Source organism: Podarcis pityusensis (assembly GCF_964106645.2).
Source record: "Podarcis pityusensis genome assembly, chromosome: 11".
In the NCBI taxonomy this organism is placed as follows: Eukaryota; Metazoa; Chordata; class Lepidosauria; order Squamata; family Lacertidae; genus Podarcis; species Podarcis pityusensis.
In genome coordinates this window covers 14487446-14515412 of record NC_138036.1, presented here as the reverse complement: position 1 = coordinate 14515412, position 27967 = coordinate 14487446, and the positions used below count along the sequence as shown (strand labels likewise).

Genomic DNA, 27967 nt, shown 5'->3' with positions numbered 1-27967 from the left:
AATAATAATAATAATAATTTATTATTTATACCCCGCCCATCTGGCTGGGCTTCCCCAGCCACTCTGGGTGGCTTCCAACAAAATATTAAAATACTGTAATACATCAAACATTAAAAGCTTCCCTAAACAGGGCTGCCTTCAGATGTCTTCTAAAAGTCTGGTAGTTGTTCTTCTCTTTGACATCTGGTGGGAGGGCATTCCATAGGGTGGGTGCCACTACCGAGAAGGCCCTCTGCCTGGTTCCCTGTAACTTGGCTTCTCACAGTGAGGGAACCGCCAGAAGGTCCTCAGCGCTGGACCTCAGTGTCCGGGTAGAATGATGGGGGTGGAGATGCTCCTTCAGATATACTGGACCGAGGCCGTTTACTAACACCATCTGGAAAGCCAAAGCTGGTAGAATGGACTCTACTGCTTCAGAGTACAAGTCACATTATTGAATGCTTTGCTGTGTTTTAAAATACACACAAACTTCCTGTACCTAGCAAAGCGGGGTGAACACCCTGGTCTGCAACATTTCTCCAGTATATGCTTAAAAAAAAATACATTGGAGTTTTTGTTTGTGTCCGTAAGACAGCAATACAAGTGACACCTGCAGTCTGGAATAGTACATTCCACTCTACCCCCCTCCCCTCCCAAATTATCACCTTATCCTGCTGTGTGTATAAACCAGGCCTAATATTGTTCCCAGTGGGGTGGTTGTTGGAATGAATGGAAATGTTCAGAAAGGATGTTGTCAATCAAGCCGCACAATGCAGGGCAGGGTAATTAATACAGTGAATTGATCCCATCAGTTAATTGCCACTTCAGATCCTCTTAATGGCCATTTGGTTTGCTCCAGTCACCCACTCCAGAAAAATATGAAGTGGTTTCTTAGATTTAGTCAAGTGGCTCAGAGTCAGAAGTGACAATTGGTTGCAGCCGGTTGAACTACCATCCATCTCCGCGGTCTGTGCTGCTTAACACCAGGTCAAGCGAAATATAGGCTCTGTAAGTATCCAAAGTCTACAAAACTGAACTCACAAATACAAGGGCAACACAGATGGGTCCTTCCGGTTGCTGGACTGGTAGAATGTCACTTATGCGTTGCCAGAAGAAAAGGAAACACCTCTCCAAAAATGGGGACACAGAAGATGGAGGAAACTCTTATGGGAAGACATGCAGAATGGTTGCCCGGCTGAGGTGGAGTTGCTATGTTAGCTTCTCAGCAGATTGGGTCCTCCCTTAAAGAGGGCACGTGTTGTGGTGAGACCTGGCAACCAAACCCTGTGTTGTGGGTGGGTACAATTGGTCAGCCACAACACCCAATTGGTAGGTCTCTTGACGCAGGGTGCAATCTGGTCAATGGGACGCAGTCCAAATGGTTCGAGGGACCTATTTATGCCCATGCACATGACCCAGAGCTTCCTCTTTTGGCTTGTGCATTCAGAACACCTGCCCACCTCTCCCTACTTTTAGGGCATTGTGCAAATGACCTTGCTATGCTGTCGTGTGTCATCTGTCGTTGGGCTGGGCACGGCAGGAATTTTCCCACTTGGCTGATTGGCTGGTGCCATTTGGGTTTCGCCTGCCGCGTAGCAAATCATCACAACTTGTAAGGTTGCAGATAGGCTCTGGTTCAGGTGATAGGGATGGGAGAACGCTTTTGCCATCCCTATGTGAAGGGTATTCTGTTAAAGGAATCCAGGGACTCGATGGTTTGGTCAACCCTGTGAGGGGGTTGTGCCCGTGCCTGAGTCCAGGGGGACATCTGGGTGGTCCTATCCGGGTATTCACCCTTGGCTGACCTATGCTGGTGCCCTGGGTCAGCGCTACCTGTAACGGTGCAGGGAGTTAGTCGGACCAGAGCCTATGCAACCACTCACTTGCTGTAATCAATAAAGTTGTGGCCCAAATTCTGCCAAAAACCAAACCAAAATTTGAGTCTTGTCTGAATTTATTGAAGGGGGAGGTTTAAAGGTCTGAACATGCAAATGGGCAGCTGCTGTTTACCAGGCGGAAGAGGGGGGTGGGATGAGGCAGTTGAGAGGTCAGCATCATGCAATTGCACCAACAGAGCAATTCTGATGCTCAGCATTGTTCAGGTTCACCAATGGGCCAAATCCTGTAACCAAAGTACCTGGCTGGAGCCCTGCCCCACCGGACCAGGTTTACACAAGTCGTCCTCTATGGCTGCTTCTGAGCAAACTGATCCCATCCCATGCCACATGCAAGGAGTTGTCACACTAGTGACCATTGTTCCAAAACTGTGTCTCTCCTAGCCTGATACTGAAGTCTTACTTTCTTCTTCTTAGTTGAAACTGGAACCGCCTTTCAAGACGCAAGCCCAGAGTAATGAAGAACAGCCAGCACAGAACACAATTGTGTCTCTGGGTGAGTACTTTTGGGGTGATTGGAGGGGTGGCTTTTTATTATTCAATTAATTTATTTCTCATGGCCTGCTTGTGTACCCTGGCACACCAGCTTGGGAAGGATGGCTTTAAATATTGCTTCAGCAGGTTAGTACGAGCCACTGTCAGCCCTGAGACCAGTTGCATCTACCGTCAAAGGGAAATGGACTTAAGGTCCTGTGTATGTATTTGTGTGTGTGCGCTGTTTTTCCATTTCAGTTGATAACAGAGGAAATGGCTTCTCTAAACGCTTTAACTTTTTTTTTTCCTTTTAAAAGAAGCAGCAGCTCTGAGACACAAAGGGAAAGTTCACTCCTAAGTGCTTTCCCTTGTTTGTTGATGCAATTGCATCTGTTCTACTCTGTGTGAGGCCACTCGAGAGACAAATGCTGGACTTTTCCATTCAAAGTAAAATGAAGGTCAACGGAATCCATTGTCAGAAAGCCTTCAACTCTCTTCTAGGTAACTAAAACACTTTTTTGGGGGGGGGGAATTGTGTCTACATTGGATGGTTTCGCTCAACTCTTAAAAGATAACTATCCCAGTTATATTTGGATTCTCTGAAGTGGCTGCCCTTTTATTCTCTCTCTCTCTCTCTCTCTCTCTCTCTCTCTCTCTCTCTCACACACACACACACACACACACACACCTGTTGGACTTACTGATTTAACAGTCTTTCTTTCTAGAGAATCTTGGATTGGGAACTTGTGAGGAAGGTCAAAAGCTACACAATACACTTAGTACATACTGGTGGCATAGACGCCATATTTTTAAACCACATTTAAAGCACTCCCCCCAAGAATTCTGGGAATTGTAGTTTACCTCTCAAATAGCTACAATTTGCAGCACCCTTAACACGCTACAGTACCCTGCATTCTTTGGGGAAAGTGGAATGTGCCTTACATACCCTTGCAAGGTATGGTTTGTATGCAGACTTTGCCTCAGTTTCTCCCCCCCCCCCCCACTTTGGACTAGACACCCCATCTGCTCCCTTCCCATTCTACAATTCTATGGTTCTAAGTGTTGCAAATACTGTGAGTGGCACCCGCTGGAATTTTTCATCACTCAGGGAAGTGAGGCAAGCCCTTTGGGAACTATAATAACAGAAACTCCAGACTGAGGCTATACTCTCTCTTGGCCAGTTTCCCGCTTCACTGGGATGAATTCTGGATAAGCCACCTTATGCATGTGTACTCAACCCTACTGAATTCAATGGGTGTTACTCTTAGGCAGTGCTTTTTTCTTAAAAAAAATGTTTAGGGGTACGTGTCCCCCTGCGTCCCCCCAGGAAAAGAACCCACTGCTCTCAGGCATTGCTGTTTAGAAATGCAGCCTTATACAGTGGACCCTCCGGATACGAATTAAATTCGTTCCGGGGGTCCGTCTGCAACCCGAAAAGTCTGTAGGCCGAGGTGCTGCTTCTGTACGCGCACAGCGAAATCCAGAAGTATACACTTCCGGGTTTGCCGCGTTCATAACCCGAAAATTACGTATCCAGAGTGGTATGTAACTAGAGGGTCCACTGTACAACTGTGGGTTGCATCAAACCAAGTTAGCTGAACTTAGTTCCCATTGAAATCAGTTGGGTTGAGTTAGTCCTAACATAATTCCTGTTCCGCTGGCTTCAATGGGAAGTAACTTTGCCTGAATGCAGGCCTATGTTCATTCCCACCAGCTCAGCTTTGTAGCTTTCTAAGAAGAGTTTGGATTTGATATCCCACTTTATCACTACCCGAAGGAGTCTCAAAGCGGCTAACATTCTCCTTTCCCTTCCTCCCCCACAACAAACACTCTGTGAGGTGAGTGGGGCTGAAAGACTTCAGAGAAGTGTGACTGGCCCAAGGTCACCCAGCAGCTGCATGTGGAGGAGTGGGGAAGCGAACCCGGTTCACCAGATTACGAGTCTACTGCTCTTAACCACTAACAACATTTGGGCATAGCTCAGTGTCTACAATGATTGGCAGAGGCTATGCAGGGTTTCAGGCAATCGCTCCCTTTTTGTCCATGGCACAAGGTGCGTCTTGTGCAAGGGGATGCAACAAAATAAAAGTAAAGTAAAATAAAAAATAAAAAAGAGTAGGCATTCTTCATTTATTCAACTTTGACAAACCATACGTGTTTTTCTCTTTATTTTCACATCAAGAACTATAAATTAAGACTTTGACACATATACAGTAATTTGTTATTAAGGTAAAGGATGTCTGTTGGCACAAATAATTGAGTAAAAACCATTTAATAATAAAATAACATTCATTCTGTAGCTACTTTTATTTGTCTGGAACACTCGATTTAACATATCACCTTCACAAAAGAAAAACAAAAAAAACAAAAACGAAAACCCAAGACATATAATGGCATTATAAAATATACCTTAAATTACAAGTATTCTTGGCAAAACTTAGTAAGCTGGACCACCTGCTGTTTGGCGAAACAGCAGCTGGCATTGCCATTCTCTCACATACCCCTTATTTCCTTTGGATCGAAAGAAAAAAATAAAATAAATGCATTTGAGTGTTATGCAAACATTACAACAAACGGCTGCATTTTGGGTAACTATGGTTTGTGAATCTGTTAGCATGACTGGAATTCACTTGAAACAGATATTTGGTTCGGCTTATTGCGGAAGAACATATAAAGCTTTTGGGAAGTTTTTTTTCTTTTTCTTTTTAAACACTATTACAATCATTAACTGTCTTACAAAAAAACCTATTTAAAATCCTTGTATCCAGTACCATCTTTGGCAGATAAATAGGAAAACAAAAATAAACAGACTATAGTACAAAGCTTTCGTTTATCACAATCTACTTTTATAAGGCCAAATAAAAAATATGTTCCTTTGCACTAATGTAAAGCACACGTCCAATATATTCTTAATGACAAAAGACATAGAAACACACTACGGATGTTAATGTTGGACGTCATCTTGTATAGCAGACTGCCGTTTCCCACACACGGCCTATTTCCTAAGTGGCACTCTCCTAAACATAGTAAAGTGTACTTAGCAGTTTTTTTGGCTTTATGGTGTGGCCGGGTGGATGGGTTGAGGCAGAAAGTTTGCAGATGGGACCAGTAACGAACCCAAAGGAGATCCGGTGTGCTAATGACAAGCCAGTTCTGCCACATACTATGGTTTTGTTTTTGTTTTAATTTGGTCAAGGCTGGTTCAAGTATTGTGTGCTACCCTTGACAGGAGAGTGTGCTGCAGGGATTGGGCCAAAAGGAATTCCCCTCATAACCTGAGAGTGCACCCCATCGTTCTTGTTAAACCACAAGGATTCTGCAAAGCACTCTTGCAAGGAGCTGGCTGAGACAGATGCAAGAACCCATGTTTGACATCTGATAATGGCAGGCCCAAGGTCTACCCTGCCTATATGGTTGAGGCAGCCTTTGATTCCAAAATGCTGGACCAGATCTTGTGGGTGTCCAATTTTTGCGTTCGTGATTGGAATCAGCGAAGGTGCCCCAACCAAGGACCAAAATCTATTGCTGCCCACCCTCCTTAGCAAAATGCTTCTGAAAGGACCGAGTCAGAATAGAGTGCACAGCATTCTTGACCTGTCTCCAAAATATACCTTCGTGAATATAAGCCGTGGCGCCCTACTTTGTCCTCTAAAGAAGGCTGTCCCCATTTTCTTTCTTTCTCTTTTTTTTTGGTGAGGTACAAAACAAAACGGACAAACACCTTTCGGACACACTTGAAAAGTGAAATACAGTTGCATAGGCAAGGTAGATGAGTAGCTATTATAACCGTGTTGGGTGTGTTTTTTTTAATTGAATTTTTTTTTTAAAGACTGAACTACCAAAAGAGCCTGTTGTCAGTCACAGCAGACAACAAGACTTGAACAGACCCTGCTAATTCTGGTGGGGTTTGGCTTATGCCAAACATTGACCACCTTGTATACACCCCAAGAGAAATAAAGCACTGGACCATCTGTATGGTGTTCATTCCCAGCAGAGCTAAGGGGGAAATTGCTGCTCTTTCTTCTTCATCTTCTCAGAATTGCTATATAAATTTGCTATAATATTTCATGTATTGCTGGAGATTTATTTTATTTTATTTTTTAACCATAAAGCCAAAGGAACTCCTTTTGTATTGGAAAACAATGCACAGCTGACTCATATTTCCAATTAAGAGGTGTCAAAGTACTCACATATAAGTGACATTTGTCTTAGAAACAGGGAACTGCCGACTGGCCAATCTTTCTTGTTAACATTATAATTTGAATCTAATTTGGACTGGGTGTGGGTTTTTTCTCTCTCCCCAATGTGCACTGATCTAAATGCATATTAGAATAGAAATACCTTCACTTTGCAAACCAATATTTCAACTGTATGAGACAGAACTGTGCACATTTTTCACAGTCTAAATGCAATGTATACACAAACTGTTTCACAACCGCTAACGGATAACAGGCTCTCATGCATAAATAAATTTCATCAAATGAAAGGGAAACATCTATTTCCAAATGAAAAAGAAATTGCTATTAAGAACCACAATGCATTACACTGCTAAGTTTTTTTTCTTTTGCCTCATGCATCAAAATTATAGCACTGAAATTATAGCAGTTGCTAATTATAATACTACACCGTTAACACAGAACAATTAATTGTTCAGACCAAGTAGCACAAATGTAGAAAATAAATCATACTTTTTTTTCTTCTTCAACAGAGCAAATTAACACAGATTGTTTCTTCAGCAAAATATGAAAAACTGTAAACTTTGGGCTCATTCTGCAACTTTTCCCAATCCAGAATAAATAAAAATCCAAAGGGAAGAAAGACGGACATACAACTTTAAGCGCACCTTTTTTTTCCTGTCTATTACAAAAGCACAACCTAAAACGTATAAAGCTTTTTTTTATTTCTTTTAAATCACAGTTACCAAAATGAAACAAGTGAATAATTTATTACATACGCTATAATAACATTACTCTAAACACTATCATCTATGAGGTATATCTGAGAAAATTCGGTAAGGAATTGAGCGGTCTGCGTTGCCAACATGCCCATGGTTATATTTTAAAGCTTTGGAACCATGAAGAAAGAGAGAGGAGAGGAAGAGAAGGAGGGAAAAGGAGGAGGAGGAGAAGGAGAAGAAGAAGAAAAGGAAAGGACCTTTGGTATTATTATTACAAGTCATGTTCTTTGCAGGGTTGCATTGCAAAGCACCACAGTACAATAAGCCCACCAGTTACAATATGGCGGCCCAGTTGACGCTGAGGTATTCACAGGAAGAATTAAAAAAAAAGCACAGAGAGGTCTAGACTGGCAAAATCGTTGCTTTGGTTCAAGCAAGGCACTCATCCTGTGGTAAGTTCACACTTTGCACGTGAAGCATGAGTCTGATAGGAAATGTGGTTTGCCATCAAAGGGCCCTGCCAATTTTGCATCATTTTCTGTGTCCAGGCTCTGGGACTTCCTTCGACGTTCCCTTGCAGGGCGAGAGGTCGACGGAGGGCCCGGCCGGGAAGGGCTCAACACAAAGGATCAATCATTGTCTTCCACACATGGAAGGCATCCTGAGAATTATTATAGCTCTATGTTGAAGGCATATCGCCATACGCAATGTAGAAAACTTTACACAATAGGAGTCAAGAAACTGGTGGCGGTGGGAGGGGGGTGAAGTACGTCATATGGAGGGGATGGGAGGAAGGAGGGGAAAGGAAGGATGCGAAGGCAAAAAGGAATCTGTGACAGGATTGGGGTTTCGTTGTGTTGAACTGACGAAGGGCACAGTTTGCACGTCAAAAAATCTATGCCGATCTGCTAAAACCTTGTTGGAAAAAAGCAAAGTGGAGGATGGGAGAGGAACCATTGTTACTATTATTAATTACATTTGTATACAATATTGTCTCATTTTACTTTTTGTATATTTTAATCTGCTGTAAGATGCCTTGGATCTTTCTTAGAAATAGGCATTAATAATAATAATAATAATAATAATAACTAAACTAAACCAAGGTCTCATCTGCACTATACATTAATATACTATTATAAACAGCCATGGCTTCCCCCACCCCACCCCTTTTCGCCTCACAGGGCTATTGTTTCCAGGGTGGGGTTGATTGTTAAACTCTGGGAATAGGTAAAACGAGCTTTGCAAATTTTTAAGCTGGGAAATGGCAGAATAGAGATGGTTTAAACAGTATTCTAAGAAGCAGGTTTCCCCCCCTGGGACAGTGAGTTCCTGCTTCAGGTGTTCTTTTTGGGGAGGCCAAATTGGTGATGGCTTGGAAAAGGTCTTCTCCTGCGTCATTTTTATGGAATTCCGAGCCCAGGAAAAACCTGGAAGCAAGTTCTCCTCAGAGTTTGTGAGGAACTTCTGAAAGCACATTTCACAAGGTCTTTTGAATATTTTGGAGTACAGGAAGTTGCCTTATACTGAGGCAGGCCATTGCTCCATTTACCATTTAAACTATACTGATTTAATCTGCCTTTGGTTTGCTTTTTCAAATAATAATAATAATAATCAAAAGATGCATATTTGTGATTTTTTGTTTACTCTCTTTTCTTATCCCTTTAAACTGGATTTCTAGTAGAGGACTGTCCTGAAATAAATGACTATGTATTGTAAACTAAGACACACAGACAACCTGAGTATGCCAGAATCAAATGGTGTCAACAAATCTTGGGTGAAGTCCCTCAGATATTTCCAACAAGTATTTAGCAGCTAGCAGAAGGAGAAACAACAACGGCTGAGGTAATTTCCTAGGAACAACAAGAATAGCAATAAAATATGACTCATGTTCAACACATTTGCCTTCTTTACTTTGTAGATCCCCACAGCTTGATCTCAAACACATCTACCCTGATCCTTGTGCAGAAGCTTGCATGAGAATCAAGCTCTTCAATGAAGTGGCAGTTCCTTGCATTCGAAGAGATGCCTTGCTGAGCTTCTGCTGAAATGAAACATGATCGTCCTGGAAGTTTGTGCATTCACAGAAGCCCACATGGCTGGAGCTCCACCTCCAAATGGCCACAAGGCAGAAGAACACTGGGCAAACTGAAGTTAATCAAATGCATAGGTTGATGGTCCAGCCACAGTTGCTCTGAAGTAGGCACCACTGGTGTTAGTTGGATTTACTTCCAAGGAAGGGTATAATTTAGGGCATCCTTCACCAACCTGCCCACCCTCCCAATGTTTTGGACTACAATGCCCATCATCCCCGGCCATCTGGGGATGATGGGAATCGTAGTCCAAAACACTGGGAGGATGCCGGGTTAGGCAAAGCCTGCTTTAAGGGTATGATTAGCACATTCATTTATTTGACCCGGACCCTAAACACACCTGCTTGGAGATTGCATTGATCTCAGTGGAACTTACATCCAAGGATGGGAATCTATAATCACAGTCTTACACAGAGTCTGAATGCTCCCCTCAAGTTAATGTGAGTCCCCTTAAAACTGGTGCACTTGCTGCATGTCTGTGAACAAACCAAGCTAAATTATGCTGTGTCAGACCATTGGTCCGGTCCAGCTAGCTAGTAGCGGGCAACAATTTTGGTCTTCAAGAGCTGCATTCTCTCAGGAGTTACCACCTGCTACCACCTGTTACCCATCAATTGTAATCCACAGTAATAGTTGTAGTGTATCTCATGCTTCCTTCAGCAGCGATACATTATTTAATTTTAATGGGTGATGGCAGTGGTTGAACCTGCGCCCTTCTGGGTGCATAGCCTGTGTCCTAGCACCAAGAAACTGTCTCTCTCCATCGGTCCCAGGCCATAGTCCCAATCAAGTTGTAGTCATGGGCAACTAGATCCAGTAAACTTAACTAGATTCCAGAAAGGGACTCACATTCCCATTCAGCTGGCTAAGGCCACTCCAGCAGAGCATCCAACATTTCTCTGATGAAAACAGGGATGTCCTATTCCACAATAATAATTTTACCATTTATACCCTCGCCCATCTGACTGTGTTGCTCCAGCCACTCCAACATATATAAAAACATAATAAAACTTCGTCTTTTTTTTAACTTCCCTATACAGGGCTGCCTTCAGATGTCTTCTAAAGATTGTGTAGTTGCGTATCTCCTTGGCTTGGAGGTCATGTAACTCCATACCCCCCAACATTTATCTGATGAAAATGGGGGTGTCCTAAGGAAAATGAAGGAGATTCAGAAACTGGGATGGCTTCTGTAAATCAGGGAGTGTCCCTGGAAAACAGGGGCACTTGGAGAGTCTGCTCCAGGGAGCGCGATGCTAGTTTTTGTACGTCTTTCTGATTCAGGTCATTCCAGAAAGGCATGCACGCTGCCATCCTTCAGAGTAGCAAGCGTGAGCGTCATGATGCAAAAATTGCTGGGCAATTCCATCAGCTGCACCCACCCCCCTCTCTTTTCTGCATGTGGATCATTCTTGCTGTAAGAAGGCAACTGTGCCTGAGATCAAGCTGTGGGTCTCATTTTTTGGGGAGGCAGTGGGTAGGGACTGGGGCAGGGGGAAGAGGGGGTGGCAGAAGGATAAAACACAGAAAATGACTTTGTCAGAATTAGCAGTTCCCTCTGATAACGGTGTTTGTCGGGACAGAGGACGGGGCATCTAAGTTGCAGCTGTACATACTGGATGTAAAGGAGGAAAAGTTAAAACTATAAAGAGCACAAGCAAAATGCAGACCGCACAGAGAAAGAAATCTTTGGTATCTTTGGTATCATCAACACGATTAAAATTACAAATGGAAAAAGTCAGTGAGGTAGCCTCTTTGGTTCTCACTAGAAATAGAAAGTTTTTTTTTCCTTTTTCAGTTTTTTTTTTTAATCCTTTTAATTTTTATTTTTTTTACACACACACAAAGTTCATTCTTGGAAGCAGCTACTTTAAGGGTTTCTCTCTTTTTAGGTTTTTTTTATTCGTTTATTATTATTATTATTTTTTGCTTGTTGTTATTTTATATTTTTTTCCCCCAGCTTAAGTTTTTAAAAAGCCACAAAGTTCAGGCAAAGTGTTGCAGTGTCTTGGTTTTTTTTTTTCTTTAAAAAATCCCCTGTTGTTCCTGAATGCATGGTTTAGACAAAATATTCCTTGCTTGTCCAAAAAGAGAAAAGGAAAAAAGAAAAATCATCATCACTCTGTTGTTCTGACAGCAAATAAGTTGTAGTGCTTTAAGTTGATTTCATAAAAAAAATAAAAATATAAACTATACAAGGGCACCTGCAGTAGATGCTGAATAAGTTAAATAAATAAGTTATATTATGAAGGCTCTTATGTGCCATAATAATAATAATTAAAAAGGTATCCCTCACTGGGTTTTTTTGGTTTCATTATTTTGAGTGAGGTGAGGAGGAATTAAATTAAATAACTTAAGGGTCAATCATTTTATAAAACCATTGAGATTGATTATAAGAAATAAAGCATGCTGCAGTTTGGGGAGAGGGGTTGGGGACTCTTTAATATTTTTGGTACCTTGTCTCCCCGCCCCCCCCCATGTCTGTAACAGAACTTTACTAATACTCCTTCCCTCCCTCCCCATTAAATTTATGTGCTAACCTCAGATTTGCATCTAGGATGCACTACGATTCTAGGATTGATAAATAAGGGGGGGAGAGCAAATTAAGTCTAACAAAAAGGCCCAGCCCAGCAGGAAAGGCTCTTGCACACGACCCACTGAAATCTGTGGCAGTAGCATGCATCCATGCTCCTGCACAACTTTGGTTCATTTCAGTGGGACATGTTTGGGAGCACATCCAAGTGGGCTGCGACCAAAATAACCAGCAATGTCATCAAAATAATCACAAAGGGTAATCAACAGAAATCTGACCCTACCGTTTTAGCTCCAGCTAAAGTCGCATCCGAAAATCCAAGATGGCGCACTGGCTCCATTGGAACCAACAGAAGCTTTGGTCGGAAGGAAAATTTAACTGGAGCTAAGGCTTTTGGCTTAGGTCTTGATCTCATCAAAGCAAATCTTACGATCGATAACCACCAATATAGCCCCAACATTATCAGGAAAGAAATAAAGGCTTTGAAGATGACTGGCGTAACTTTTAAACAATAGCAAAAATAATAATTCCCATAATAAATATAGAGTAGGCCAAGCATAATCTATAAAAAAAATCACAAAATACTTAAATATGGTGACAAGCAAGAAAAACATCAGAATTTTTGTTCCCCCATAGCTATGTCATTGCCCCTTCTCCTCTTTTTTTTGGGTAAAAAAAAAGGAGGTTGCTATTCCCGTAAGTCGGTCTGAGCTTTACGTTTTGCTGGTTTTTGTCCTCCGTAGGTCTTTGGATTTAGCTTTAGTTAAGAGAGATCCAGTATAAAGCTATTCAACCGAAGTAATCAAGCACATTCTTTGTTCCTCCACAGATGATTAAACAATATCCAAGGTTTCTTGAAAGTTGAATTCATCTTGGATGTGCCCATGAAAAAAAAACTCCAAGTATAAAAGGTAAGGAAGATGTTGGGATACTATATCGCTATTATTTGCTGGAGCAGAACACACAAAATGAGCAGTACTCAATGCAATTATACAGAAGTTTAAGCCAAGACATTAAAAAAATTTAAAATCTTAACAATGGCTGCCATGTCTCCAAGATGCCCTTGTCATTCGGTGAATGGCAGGTAGCAAAGTTACATAAATGTTTACCAACAGTGCAACTGCAACGAAGGAAATACAGCTGGGACAAGTCAAAATAAGACCTCAAGAGGTTAGGAACAGAAGTAATGGGAACAGAGACACTGGAAAACTTCAGAGAAGGAAGAATGTGTGTTATACGTTGAGTAGAAATCACCAGCTAAACTGTTGGCAGCCATTGGTGGAGCTACAAATGGCATGTCAAACATTAACCACTTTCTTTCGTATTCATATAATTAAAACAGAATATGCGTCTCATGCCTGAGTAGATATACCAGATGACAGGATTTGACAGTCTGAGATTATCCCTTTTCACCAATATGACCATTACGCCAGAAATGCTGTCAGAGTTCTCTTTAGAGTAAAACCGCAGGTAAGTCTGAATGTGTGTGTCTATATATGTATATATCCATGTGCAATGGGTACACACACACACACACACACACACACACACAGGAACACATAATTATGCATAAGGTATATTTTATCAACACTTGGGCACTCCAATCCTAGCAAAGCACAGCTGTAGCAACCTTGATTGTGTGCAATGAATCTGCTCTCCACACAAACTCTTTCTCCTCATCCCTAGGGATTCCTGTTCTGGTGCTTTGCCTTCCAGGGCTTGCCGTGTGTGTGTGTGTGTGTGTGTGTGTGTGTGTGCACATGTGCACACACACATAATGCCAGTGCTGACCTCAGGAATGCAGTTCAATGCTGATGAATACTTTTGATGTTTCGGACTATGTGAAAAAACCCAATGAGATACATGCTCTACTGTTCTGTTCTGAGTTTAATCTCTCTCTCTCTCTCTCTCTCTCTCTCTCTCTCTCTCAAACCTGGAGTAAATGGAAGACCTAATGTGTGATGATAAGCAAAAGCCACATCTCTGACTTGTCCCCAGGTAGCAGGGAGCTAAGGATCTCTAAAGGAAGTTTCTTTCATGGGATTTTTAGGGGAAGCCCACTATAAATTTGTAATGTAAGTATGCCTTACTGCAGGGATGGGGAGCCTCAGTTTTGCTGGATGGGAGTGGTGGATTTCTCACAATAGCTGCAGGGCCACAGGTTTCCCATTCCTGGCTGACTGCTTTGCCAGTGCAATCCTATACACATCTACTCAAAAGTAAGTCACACTGAGTTAAATGACACTTTCTCCCAAGTAGGCGAATGTAGGATTGCAGCCTAAACCTTTTGCCATGTAAAATATTTTCACGCGGATTTTGCTTGGGTAGAAAGGGAGGTCCTAGCTAAGAAGAACATAGTCAGTCAAAATGCAGAGCTCTTGCATCAAGTGTATCATTTGTACTGGGCTGTTGCTCAGTACAATACCAGCAATTATCCTGAGCCCTGGTGCCTCTAAGTGCTTGGATAAAACTGAATTCCACTCCCCTTAACATGCAAAATCTTTGTCTTCCACATTTCTTGTTTTTAAACTAGATTTCCTGTTGTCGTTGACTGTGACTTCTTTGCCTGCATATAACAGAAATGGGGTGTGGGGTCTTTCATGACTTGTGACTCGCATAGATTACAAGCCTCTTTGGACAGCAATCTTAGCACTGAGATGTTTATAATGTTGTCTAGCCTTTCCATAGATAACTGAGTGCTTTCTGCCCATTGCTTGTCTGTATGGTATGGCTGCAATTGGATTTTGTCCGCACCTTTGACAGAGGATGGCGGGATTTGTTCTGATACTGTCTCAGTGGGTAGTTCTAGCTCAGGGTTTTCCAAACTTTGGTCTCCAGATGTTTTGGGAATACATTTCCCATCATCCCTGACCTGCTAGCTAGGGATGATGGGAGTTGTAGTCCAAAAACAGCTGGAGGGCCAAGCCTGGGAAACCCTGTTCTAGCTCAAGGAATAGGGGAGCACTTAGTTATCCCTGCCTTACCAGTTGTGTGTGTGTACTGTCATGCCAGTGCGTGGGGTGGGAGCAGGTAAATGTGGAGGGAATCTCCCTACCCCTTTGCTTGAAAGTTTGTAACACCAATGCAAGATACTCTTTGGACAAAGGCGGACTTCTGCAATTTAGGAAATCCCTCCTGTTGCAGCCGTTTACACTGATGCAAAGACTCTGCAAGTGACTGAGTGTAACGAAACCTTTTCCCTGTCGCATCTATGGCAGTCATCCCCAAACTCAGCCCTCCAGATGTTTTGGGACTACAACTCCCATCATCCCTAGCTAACAAGACCAGTGGTCAGGGATGATGGGGACTGTAGTCCCAAAACATCTGGACTGATCTATGGGGGTGCCTGATCTATGGTATCAATTGACAGGATTGGAGCGCTGGCCATGCTCCCTAAAAAAATGATCCAGAAACATCTTCTGCAGTCCAGAGTGTATCTGATGGTGTGAGCACCTGGATATTAAAATATATATATATATTTCCCACATTCACCAACAGCTGGAAAAAAGGCAATATAAATGGATTCTAGATCAGCGGCATTCAATCTGTGTCACTCTAGGGTTCCTGAGAAGTCTTATCAGGGCTTCCTGGATACCTAAGAGCAGCCAGCATGGCAGACAAGCATTCCGAGAAAGACAGCTTGCTTATCACTGCTAATGTTTCCCTGCAATGTACACACAGCCACAGGGGAAGGGGCGGCTGTAATATAGGGCACACTCTCAGTTCATGCAGGGCAAGAGTGAGGCCTGACAGTCTTAGCCAGTGAGCTGCTTGAACTGACTGTGCTGCCTAGGAAGTTTCCCAGAATCACCCATCTCTCCTTGGCAAGCAAAGGAAAAACAGAGAGCAGTATTTGAAGAGGTTGGAAATGACCTTTTGCTCTTCAGCTGAAGTACCATGTTCATCCCAATTAGACGTCTGAGACATATGAGCAAATCAAATGCAAGAATGAATCGACAGCATTGCATAAGTGAACATTCTTGAATAGAACATGACCCAAGATGCAAAGTGTGTATCTTATTTTGGAGGGATGGGCCACATCTGCCGATGCCTGGATCTGACCATACCCAGACTTTCACATGGACCTCGTGATCCTTTTCATTTGCACAAGAGGCTTTGCAAAACTCACTCAGTGTTGATGTTCTGTGACCATTGAGAAGCCACTGTGGCAATGGCTGGACCTCAAGCCAGGCTTTCAGTTTCTGCCGTGGCAATTCTTAAAATAATTAGAAGGGGAAATTTAGGTTGTTGGCTCCAAGACTTTTAGGGCCAACACTCTCTTCTGATATAAGCAAAATCCACCTCTCACACCAAAGCACTTTGGAATGAATTTTGGGTGCTTTTCCTTTAGATCTTCAGGTTAGGATTTGAAAAGACGTTTCATCTTGAACTCTTTCTCATGGAAGAATCCAAGTTTGTTCTACAGGTGAAACAGTTCCAAATTCTTTCCTACAATGAAGTTAATCATAACCACCCTGTTATTGTTATAGCGATGGATCTGAGCTGAGGGCTTAGTCCAGAATTGTTTTTTTAAAAAAGAAGGGGAGAGTTTTGCTACCAAAGTCTGGCAATACTAGCAACAATTTTAATGGGTGTGGATGATACCTGCAAGTCAACATCTCCAGCTCCTCAGCCAGCTTAAGTTACTGATTCCCAAACAGTAACACCCCACAGAGGAGTTGGAGGTGTCTTAAGGGTGGTTCCCCTTTGAAGTGGGGTGACTGAAGGTGGATTTTGCATATAGCCATTATGAAAATTTCATTACTAGCTCGAATTAACAGAATGCAGGCTCTCGATGGAGACAGAATACCATTGGTGGGTCCGCAATATTTAAAAAGTCACCAAGAACAGTGTTTCTCAACCAGGGTGGTGGTGTGTTATTACTTAATACGCTTTCAATATTCTGGGTTCTCCAAAGGAAGGATTACCACTCCACTCACACTGATGACTGAGAAGGGTAGAGTCATTCATCTCTGATGTTATATGTCCAGTTCCTGAGTTCAGAGAGGGAGTTCTCCCAGGAAGAGTGAATGTATATGAATCTGAGGGAAGAAGCTGTATACCTTGGATGAATCAGAGCTGTATACTGTGTGAGCAGGAGCTAGGCATAGGATTGTTTGGGCCTGCTTGGTGGTGTGGGGACCAAAGAGCTAGAAGGTCTAGAAGGTCTATGATTTTCTAATTTGAGAAACACTGGTCTGGTGGGAAGATCTGGACCTGAGTGGTCAAGACTTAATGGCCATGTGCAGGACACTGGACAGTGAAGTTAAACTGCCCAAAGATCTGACAAAGAACTAACTATTCACTGTCTGGATTATATGTGTCAGGCTCCTTTCCAACAGTATGAGATTCCTCAAGTATGAAACAAGAACACATACCATTCATTTGCATTCACAAAAGTTGTCCTCTAACCCCTGTCTCCCAGGTTATCATTTAAAAATCACATAACATATGCAACCCCACTGAGCCAAAATTATCATTTAAAGAGTAAGATGCTTCTCCGCTCTACACACGCACAACATCGGATTGGAGAAGATCCATTAGCTTAGTATCCCAACATCTTATACTTGGAGCCCATGGAATCCTTTGGAAGATTCCACGTGAGAGCAGAAATTGGAAAAAGAAAAGAAAAGAACCTTTTAATATTAAAAAGAAAAATATCATCCTTTTTGTGTGTTTGTTTTTTGTTGCTCAAAAGAAACAGAATCAATTTACCTTTGCACAGATCAATCATGCTCTACGCATATTAGCTGTGCAAGGGGGGGAAGAATGAACTGAACTAAAAGTCGTGAGAAATCCTCATCTTTGGTATTGTAGCTGTTGAGGTCTCGGTTGCTCTGTTCCTTGTTCTTTTGAAAAAACTGCATAGGCACAAATTAAAGACAATCTTCAACTTTAAGATTACTGAGTTGTCAAAATGAAGCAGCAATCCCCATTGGCTTTTCCATTCGTTTCCTTTCTTGTCAACCCTTTCTTTGAACTCTGCTTCCTAAAAATGTCCCAAGATGTCTGTCAAAACACAGTGTGTTAGCATTGGTTTGTTTCCTGACGTGCTTCCTTGGTTTGGTTTTTTTATTTTTTTATTTAAATTATTATTCATTTCTTTATTTTTTTCCCCCCTAAATGGAACAGTTTGTTGCAGAAGAAGTAGGTGCAGAAAAAGTTTCTTTGGTTTCGATTAAGTAGTACATAAAAGAGTCTCAAGTGTCTTTAAAGGATCGTTACAGCATTTGGCTTGCTTCTGAACACTCAAGCGGTGTTCCAAGGAATGGGGGGCTATTCACTGGTGAATATGCACATTGAGTGACCATAGCAATTCTGATGAGAAAGATGGCGCGTGTTGTGTGTGGGTCTCCTTAGGTGAACACTGTACCCTAGTGAGATTAAAAGTTATCTTTGATGCTTCACTTGAGAACACTGTCTCTTTCAGCTCACTGGACAGGTGAACTGGAATAGAGCTATACATTGACTGGTGTTTACTTCTAACATATTCAAAACCTGACTACACTGATGAGAAGGACAATGGCGATGACAATGAGGTTGGAAAATGGCAAGTTATAATGGTCTTTGGCTTGCAATATCCTGCATCTTTGGTGTGTTGCATTCTTACATGAAGTGGTGGGTGGGATGTTTTTTATCCATGGAAGAGACTTGGAGTAAGTGCTCCAGTGGTCAGTGAAGTTATGAAGGCATTGGCTTTCTTTTCCTGCCTGGAAACACCAACTAACTCAAACACAGAATGGATGTGGCCAAAAAAAAGAAAGAAAATTAAATAAATAAGTGACGGGATGAAATTGGATGTCTCATAACTGTTTAGGACGTATTCACGATTAGTGTTTTTTTTAAATATAAAATAAAGTCTAGAGCGTTTCAAGTGTTGCATTTGCTCTATCTGTAGTAGCATCTTAATCTGGCTTCCTGAGTGTGTGTCTGCACTATGTACAAATAGAAATTGTGAAGACCTGCAAAAGTGTGCTTGAAACCAATGTGTTCGCTAACACCCCCTAACTCCGAGCACGTCTTGTAAGAACAGGCAAAGAGTCCAGAGCTGTTCCTGTTTTCTGGTGTCTTTGTGCTTGATAGTTTGGGTTCAAGGGAACCGAATCGTACTGATCCAAGACCTTATCTTCATTGACATTTTTCCCCCCTTAAGAGAAAGCAAGTCGGATAGTTCTGAAAATGTTTAACGTAACAATGCCTGAGTTTCTAAAATAAACCCCCCGTGTTCTTAGGTCTAGATTAAGTTTGTGCTCAGTACTTGTATGTTTCAATGCTTGTGAGCTTTGGTATAGTAGTGTGGAGAAACTAAGCATGTTGGAAACAAAATAGGTCCAGTGTCTTTGGATTTCCTTTGGTGAACAAATCTTAGCAAAGTTGGTGCTGTCTTGTTGACCGATTCCTTGGCCCTCGAAGCTGATGAATATTTTCAGCTTCCATTGGCTCTGTCATGATAACCCTGGATTAATTTGGGTCATGCACGACCTACTTCTGTTTCAGACATGCTTAGTCTTGCCTTTTAATGTATTTTTGACCTGCACATATATTTTTTTAAAAGAAGAAAACCCTAAAAAACCATTTAAATAAAATTAAAATGCCCTGTGTTGTAAATCAGTATTACTGTTTTAAGAGGATTGTGCTTTCAAATCACCAGTGAAGGGCCCCAGGGAGAATCCATTCCTTTTCATATATATATTAGTTGAGTTGTGCCCAATTTAGATTCTGATTTTCGATCATGCTTTGGTACAAGTGGTGGAGGTTGAGGAGGGCCCCCCGGTGCTCAGATCATCCTGCCATTTCTCGAGGCTCCGCCTCCTAGCATTCATGAAGAAGTTACTGACAGTGGTAAGTTCCAAGCCCAGCTGCTGAGAGATGGTGATCTGCATTTCTTTGGACGGACGTTTGTTCTCTTTGAAGATGGCAAAAAGTGTTCTGCGTTGGAGATCAGTGAAAACCAGACGAGATTTCTTCTGGGAGTTGTTCCTATCTTTGTTTGGTTCTTGTTCTTTGCGTTTGCATGCTTAGGAAAGAGAAACAGAGAGAGGAGAGAGAGAGAGAAAGAGAAAAGAGAATCAATGCATGCATAAGTACCAGTCAACTGAGCAGGTGATACATTGAAAACATTGATGAAGCTGTAGAGTAGATGTAAACTGTTAAACTTTTATTGTGCAAATTGCAGAAACGTCAATATCCAACCTGCCCAGGCCCATCTTTCCTGACTGGGAGTGACTAATGCAAGTGAAGTGCATAGTAAAAACCATCTCCGTTAATACAGAGTGTGTAATTAACCGGGTCGGCATTAGCATATAGGCAGACTACCATGCCTCTGCCCCTAGGAATGGAGGAGAAACTCTGCTCTGCTCAGATTTCAAAGGGAACCCACCCTATCCTGTACTTTCCAAAACAATACGCAAATAGTCATCCTTTGAAATTTGGACTCCTCTGAATTTTGCAGCACTGAATTCTCCAGCCAAGTAATGTGTAAAGGTAAAGGGACCCCTGACCATTAGGTCCAGTTGTGACCGACTCTGGGGTTGAGGCGCTCATCTCGCTTTATTGGCCGAGGGAGCTGGCATACAGCTTCCGGGTCATGTGGCCAGCATGACTAAGCCGCTTCTGGCGAACCAGAGCAGCGCATGGAATCGCCGTTTACCTTCCCGCCAGAGCCGTACCTATTTATCTACTTGCACTTTGACATGCTTTCAAACTGCTAGGTTGGCAGGAGAAGTAATGTGTACAAGAAGCATATCATACAAAAGTGAATTGTTTTCGGGGAAACTACACTGCAGAAATGTGTATATTAGGCAAATTTGATGAATCGCACAATTTCAGTTTCTCATTTTTCCAGCCTCAAGTTCAGTTATCCAGATTTGCACATTAGTTTGTGGTTGGTTGGTTTTTGTTTTTTTTTAAAAAAAGTCGTTGTGAAAATTCAACAGCATTTTAGTGTACAGCGGTACCTTGGTTTGCAAACAGTCTGGTTTGCATACATTTTGGATTATAAACACGTCAAACCTGGAAGTCCGTGTCCTGGTTTGTAAACTTTTTTTTTTGGATTACAACCCATTTTTTTGGGATTACAACAACAACAACAACAAAATTGGAGGTCCCATTGGTGAAAGCACGCCTTGGGTTACAACCTGTTTTGGTTTACAAACGGACCTCCAGAATGGATTATGGTTGTAAACCAAGGTACCACTGTATTCCCCCCCCCCTAATGTGCCCATTCTTATCCCATTTCCCCTAATGTAATGCATTTTGCATGTCCTTTTCACCAATATGTGCATTTCTCCCCACACGTCTCCCCAGTATGTGCATTTTGTACACATTACTTGACTGGAGAGCTGCATTGCAAAATTGGGAGAAGTGTGAATTTTGAAGGGTGGCTGTAGTTTTGTGTATTGATTCAGAAAGTGTGAATTTAAAAGGTCCACCTTTACTTGTGAGCCCAATCAAAATTCCTCCTTCCGAACAAGCTTGTTCCATCCTCCACGTGACAGCCCTTAAGATATTTTGTGGCTATAAACTCTCAGTCTCCTCTTTCACAGACTAAACATACCCAACTCCCTCAACCATTCCTCATAAAACTTGGTTTCCAGGCCCTTAACCATCTTGGTTGCCTTCCTCTGCACATGTTCCAGTTTGTCAATACAGTGGTACCTCGGGTTACATACGCTTCAGGTTACATACACTTCAGGTTACAGACTCTGCTAACCCAGAAATAATACCTCGGGTTAAGAACTTCGCTTCAGGATGAGAACAGAAATTGTGTTCCGGTGACGTGGCAGCAGCAGGAGGCCCCATTAGCTAAAGTGGTGCTTCAGGTTAAGAACAGTTTCAGGTTAAGAACGGACCTCCGGAATGAATTAAGTACTTAGCCCAAGGTACCACTGTATCCTATTTAAATTGTGGTGCCCAAAGTTGGACACTGTACTCCAGGTTGGGTTTGAACAAGGCAGAATAGATTGGGACTATTACATCCCTTGATCTGGCCCCTGTACTTCCATTGATGCATCCTAAAATAGCATTAGCTTTTAAAATTAAATTTATATACTGCCCTCATAGGGCAGCTTGCAACATAAAAACACATAACATATAAAGACATAAAAACACATGCAAACAAAAACATTAACTCAACCTGCCCCCTGACACATTTAAAAGTGTGTTAAATCCCAATCACTGATTTGTATGGACAGATTCACATCTTCCTCACAATCCTAAATGAAAGCTGGGCATTCACAGATTCATAGATACGAACACTGAGAAATCTATGTGCAAAACAAACCGAAAAGCAGGTCTTACAATGGATTGTGTTAATCCCTTGGGAAGAATTACCGCAGACACAGTTAAATCATTGTATTTCCAAAAGATACAGCTATTAGTGTTGGCTTACGCTACTGATTCCCTCCTCCACCCCCAAAATTAAGAGACCTGATTATCTGAACGCTGTAGGATATATTCCCAAATGGAAGCGTTTTGCTCTTTTCCTACAGGGTCTCTTCAGCAGACATGCTTCTCTGCCTGATTCCTACAGCTGTTGGTTTGTGTCCCTCAAATCCAGCCCTGTGTTAGGCTGCAATCCTAACACCACCTACTCAGGAGTAAGCCCCACTGAATTCAACAGGTAAAAGGTAAAGGTAAAAGGTAAAGGCTGGGCTGGATGAATCCCAAGCCGGAATTAAGATCGCCGGAAGAAATATCAACAACCTCAGATATGCAGATGACACAACCTTGATGGCAGAAAGTGAGGAGGAATTAAAGAACCTTTTTAATGAGGGTGAAAGAGCAGAGCGCAAAATATGGTCTGAAGCTCAACATCAAAAAAAATAAGATCATGGCCACTGGTCCCATCACCTCCTGGCAAATAGAAGGGGAAGAAATGGAGGCAGTGAGAGATTTTACTTTCTTGGGCTCCATGATCACTGCAGATGGTGACAGCAGTCACGAAATTAAAAGACGCCTGTTTCTTGGGAGAAAGGCGATGGCAAACCTAGACAGGATCATTAAAAGTAGGGACATCACCTTACCAACAAAGGTCCGTGTAGTTAAAGCCATGGTTTTCCCAGTAGTGATGTATGGAAGTGAGAGCTGGACCATCAAGAAGGCTGATCGCCGAAGAATTGATGCTTTTGAATTATGGTGCTGGAGGAGACTCTTGAGAGTCCCATGGACTGCAAGAAGATCAAACGTATCCATTCTTAAGGAAATCAGCCCTGAGTGCTCACTGGAAGGACAGATCGTGAAGCTGAGGCTCCAATACTTTGGCCACCTCATGAGAAGAGAAGACTCCCTGGAAAAGACCCTGATGCTGGGAAAGATGGAGGGCACAAGGAGAAGGGGACGACAGAGAATGACATGGTTGGACAGTGTTCTCGAAGCTACAAACATGAGTCTGACCAAACTGCGGGAGGTAGTGGAAGATAGGAGTGCCTGCCATGCTCTGGTCCATGGGGTCACGAAGAGTCGGACACGACTAAACGACTAAACAACAACAAAAGGTAAAGGACCCCTGGACAGTTAAGTCCAGTCAAAGGCAATTATGGGGTTGCAGCGCTCATCTAGCTTTCAGGTGGAAGGAGCCGATGTTTGTCCACAGACAGCTTTCCGGGTTATGTGGCCAGCATGATTATACTGCTTCTGGCAAAACGAGACACCGTGATGGAAACCTGAGTGCACAGAAATACTGTTTACCTTCCCGCTGCAGTGGTACCTATTTATCTACTTGCACTTTGACGTGCTTTTGAACTGCTACGTTGGCAGGAGCTGGGACAGAGCAATGGGAGCTTACCCCGTTGCGGGGATTTGAACCGCCAACCTTCCGATCAGGAAGCCCAAGAGGCTCAGCATCCCCCGCATCCCTATTCAACAGACTTACTTGTGACTTGCTGTGGTTAGAATTGGCAGCCTCGGGGCTCCTCCAGATTATCTGTTTATTGGGCATTCATGCAGATTTGCTTGCAGAAAGCTTATGCAGAGGTTAGCCTATGTCTGGTAATTACTGAGCATTTATTCTGATTTGTCTGCAGAGCAGTTACATGACAATGAGAAGTGGCTATCCTGATTTGCTTGCAAGGTGTTTGTACACCTTCCAGTTCATCCTTCATTCATCATTTTTCTAACCTAAAAAGAGCATGCTTTTAAAATAGTGAATCTGTTGCACTAGAGCACTTTAAAGTGCTTTAATTGCACAAACCTAGTATGCTCTCCAATCCCTCCTACAAAATAGCGATGGTTCGGAGGCAGCCCTAGTCCATAATCTGGGAGGCAAAATATAGCATATTCTTGAAGCAAGTGAAAAAGGGTGTGAAATGAATCCAGAACAAATAACTCTTTTAGCATAGCGGGTCAGACAATCTTGACCTAATATTTTATATCTACTCCCATGAACTCTACAGTACTATATTTCCTGCTCCGTTCGGCAGTACTATGCTGAGTAAATGCAACATTAATCTGCTAAGTTAATGCACATGGTTGGAGACAAAGCTGAGCCAACATAATTCTCCTCCCCTCCTTGTTTTGATTGTGGAAAGGCCTTGCCAAATGCACATTTGCAGAACTGAATTTCCTTGGATGAAATGTGGAAGGCCCGTGGGGAACATCTACATCAGGCATGGCCAAATTTGGCCCTCCAGCTGTTTTGGGACTACAATTCCCATCATCCCTGACCACTGGTCCTGTTAGCTAGGGATGATGGGAGTTGTAGTCCCAAAAGAGCTGGAGGGCCAAGTTTGGCCATGCCTGATCGACATGTATTTCAAAACAAAACAAAACAAAACAAAGCAATGCCCTTTGAGAAACTGTTTAGGTTCAATTTAGACTCTAGCAGGGCAAACCAAACCTCCTTTGCACATGGCTGGGGATGGTTTGGATTGGGTGAAAAGCGTTCCTCTGTTGGGTCTCGGTGTCAGCCTTCTGACATCATGTGCCTTTTATACGCATGTTGCTTCCGTTCCCACATGATTCATCCATGAAAATGGCAGGAAAGAACTGTCTGCTGGAATGCCACCCCAAATTGACAAATGTGGGGAAATTACACCATGGAACTCCTACAATATTCAGGCTTAACGAGTTTGCAAACATTTCTTTTTCCTTTCTGGAAGCAATCATCGTGAAAATGAGTGCAACACATCTGCTAGATTTCAAGGAGTGGCTTTTGTGCGAAATATCACATAAAATGCAGGAAACATCAGGTGTGGAACTGGGGAAATGGAATGAATGCTGTCTGAATGCAGCCTTAGGCTGCTTGTTGAAAGATAGCGTCTTTCTAATATTCAAGGGGAGGGAATTCCAAGGGCAGTAGATGCCACAACACTAAAGGCCTGGTTCCTATATTTTATGGAATGAACTTTCTGATAAGATCTGCAGGAGGTCTTCCCCTGCTGTGACTGATTGGGCATATAAGGGGCTGGATCAGGTGGAGGAAGCAAGTCTGCAGAAGTGTTTAGATGCAGGATTCCTCATCCAGATAGAAACGGAACCAAGGCAGATTGTTTCTAATTATTATTATTATTATTATTATTATTATTATTATTATGCGCTCACCCTAACTGGATAGGAATAACATGCCCGTCAAAAATCCCGTTTTCACCATTCTGGCTTCTGATTGGATGTCCTATTTTTTATGCCAAGCTCTCATGTGAGTCAGCTGGCTCCAGCGAGATCATGGCACCAAAAGATATACATCCTCATTCCTTTATAAGACTCAGCTCTATGACTCTTATGACTCCAGACCTTAGGAATAACAACAGCAACAACTACAATAAGTGGAATAGTAATAGTACTAGTGGTAATAATAATAATAATAATAATGGTAACTATTAGTACTAGTGGGACAGGGGTGGCACTGTGGGTTAAACCACAGAGCCTAGGACTTGCCGATCAGAAGGTCGGCGGTTCAAATCCCTGTGACAGGGTGAGCTTCCGTTGCTCAGTCCCTGCTCCTGTCAACCTAGCAGTTCGAAAGCACGCCAAAGTGCAAGTAGATAAATAGGTACTGCTCCGGCGGGAAGGTAAACGGCATTTCCGTGTGCTGTTCTGGTTTGCCAGAAGCGGCAGTAATGGCCACATGACCCGGAAGCTGTACGCCAGCTCCCTCAGCCAATAAAGCGAGATGAGCGCTGCAACCCCAGAGTCGGCCGGCCACGACTGGACCTAATGGTCAGGGGTCCCTTTACCTTTACTAGTACTAGTAGTAACAACTAGTAGTAGTAGTAACTACTACTACTAGGACCTAGCAACTACTTCTAGCCAGGGGCAGAGGAAGGGGGGTGCGGTAGGGGCGGTCTGCCCCAGGTGTCACCACTGGGGGGGTGACAAAATGCTGGGTGGCACTTACCATGGGGCCTGCAGCGCACCCGAGCCACATGTCTCCGTGCTCCACGCCGCCCCAAACAGTCCGCCCGCCGCCTCCCCCTCAGCTGTAGGGCGGCTGAGTGGAAGGAGGCAGGTGGACTCCTCGGAGGCCCCACGGAGGTCCTGCCCTGGCTGGCCCCACTCCTGGGAGCAGGGCACACGTGCCGCCCCAGGTGCCCGATCGGCTTGCTCCACCGCTGCTACTAGCAGCTACTACTAGTAGTATCAGTAGTACGAATAGCCCTGCACACTTAAGAGAGTTTCTGTTCACATTCTCCAAAACTTCTTTTCTGCCTTGGGAAGGAGAAAGACGAGAGAGAGAAGGTAACGAGCTGCTCAGGAAGCTTGCAACCTTTCCCTTTTCCAAAATACCCATTCCCTACTGGAATAAATCACTGCTGAAAACCAATAATGTGACATCAGCAGCCATCAAGCCAATCTCTGCCCTCATCTCATGCTTAGTTGCTGTTTTCCCTCATGAGAGGGAAAAGGCAGCCAGCAGTCCCTAGCACCATTATAATGATGGCCTGTATTTGTGGCGTCATTTTGAGACACATTCCTACGAACGGGTGTTACTACTAAATCACTATCATTACAAATGTTATTTCAGTTACCCTTACAGTTACCCTTGTAAAGTAAGCCAGTCTATTATGATTCTCATGTAACCATACCAATACCTGCCTTTGTCTCTCTGGAATCTACCAGATTTTTCCGTGTATAAGATGCCCCCTTTTTGGGGGGGGGAGGGGTTGCCAATAATCCCTCACCTGCCTGACCACCACTGCAAATCGCACACCTCGACAAGGCGACCAATTGTCTGCCCACTTTCCGCCATCAGCCGCCAATCGCCTGCCATATTGCCGCAGCAGCAGCCAATCGCAAGCAGGCCTTGCCACAGCCACCAATCACACGCACAATTGCCACAGCAGCAGCCAATCGTCAGCAGGCCTTGCCGCAGCCACCAATCACCCGCCCAATCACCAATCGGATTCTCCAATTCACGAATGCCACCAATCGCCCGTTCCTTACCTACACTATCCGTGTATAAGATGACACCCTAACAAAACATCGTTTTATACATGGAAAAATAAGGGTATTTTCACTGTCAACTCAGGCTTCAAACATTTGAAGTCCTACTGAAGGCAAGAGTACCTCTGAGCATATGAAAAGCACTTTGCCTGCACCTCTGAGCAATTACACCTCCAAGATGAGCCGTAAGGACATCCTAAATGACAACGTTGTGGCTTTTATCAATTTTCATTTTTATTTTACTTACAGTGGGACTGCCTTATAAAGTTCTCAGAGCAGTCCACAAGAAGAAATAAAACAACCTAAAAGTCATAAAACCCACACAGAGTTGGAAGGGAATGAGGCTTATCTAGTCAAAACCCCCAACCCTCAACAAATGGCAGCAGTAATATACTCTTTTGCTAAGAGTAAAAATGGCTCAAGTCTAAAATGGATTTAAAAGGCCTGGGGAAATAAGAAAGGTATTCACCAGGCACCTGAAAGTGCCAGATGAGCCTGACATTGCAAAATGAGGGGCCACCACAGAAAAAGACCTTGTTCCATTGCCGTTGTTCCTAGTTGTACTTTTCATGAGGCAGGAGCTAAGAGAGGCTTTTTTAAAGGTTCTAATACCCCCCCCCCCAAATCTTAAACTGTGTATGTGGAATAATTACTGGTTTAATAGGGTCGTATGAGATTTCTTCCCCAACCTCAACACTCTCCCCCCCCCCATTTCTTTTTGCTT

General features: G+C 43.0%; 1 protein-coding gene and 1 long non-coding RNA gene across 2 annotated transcripts in view; one reads left to right on the top strand and one right to left on the bottom strand.

Annotated features, from left to right (window-relative positions):
* Nucleotides 1-2795: 2795 nt before the first annotated feature.
* On the top strand, nucleotides 2796-8342 carry LOC308458909. The gene is made up of 2 exons (XR_013977771.1): nucleotides 2796-2849; nucleotides 7057-8342. It is a non-coding gene; the product is annotated as an uncharacterized lncRNA (long non-coding RNA).
* Nucleotides 8343-12428: 4086 nt separating this feature from the next.
* Nucleotides 12429-27967, bottom strand: part of ONECUT2 (one cut homeobox 2) — a 77664-nt gene continuing 62125 nt past the window's right edge. The window contains exon 2 of the mRNA XM_080973545.1: nucleotides 12429-19882. Within this exon, the coding sequence (XP_080829671.1) occupies nucleotides 19596-19882 (287 nt within the window). The 3' untranslated portion in view covers nucleotides 12429-19595. The remainder of the gene's footprint in view (nucleotides 19883-27967) is intronic.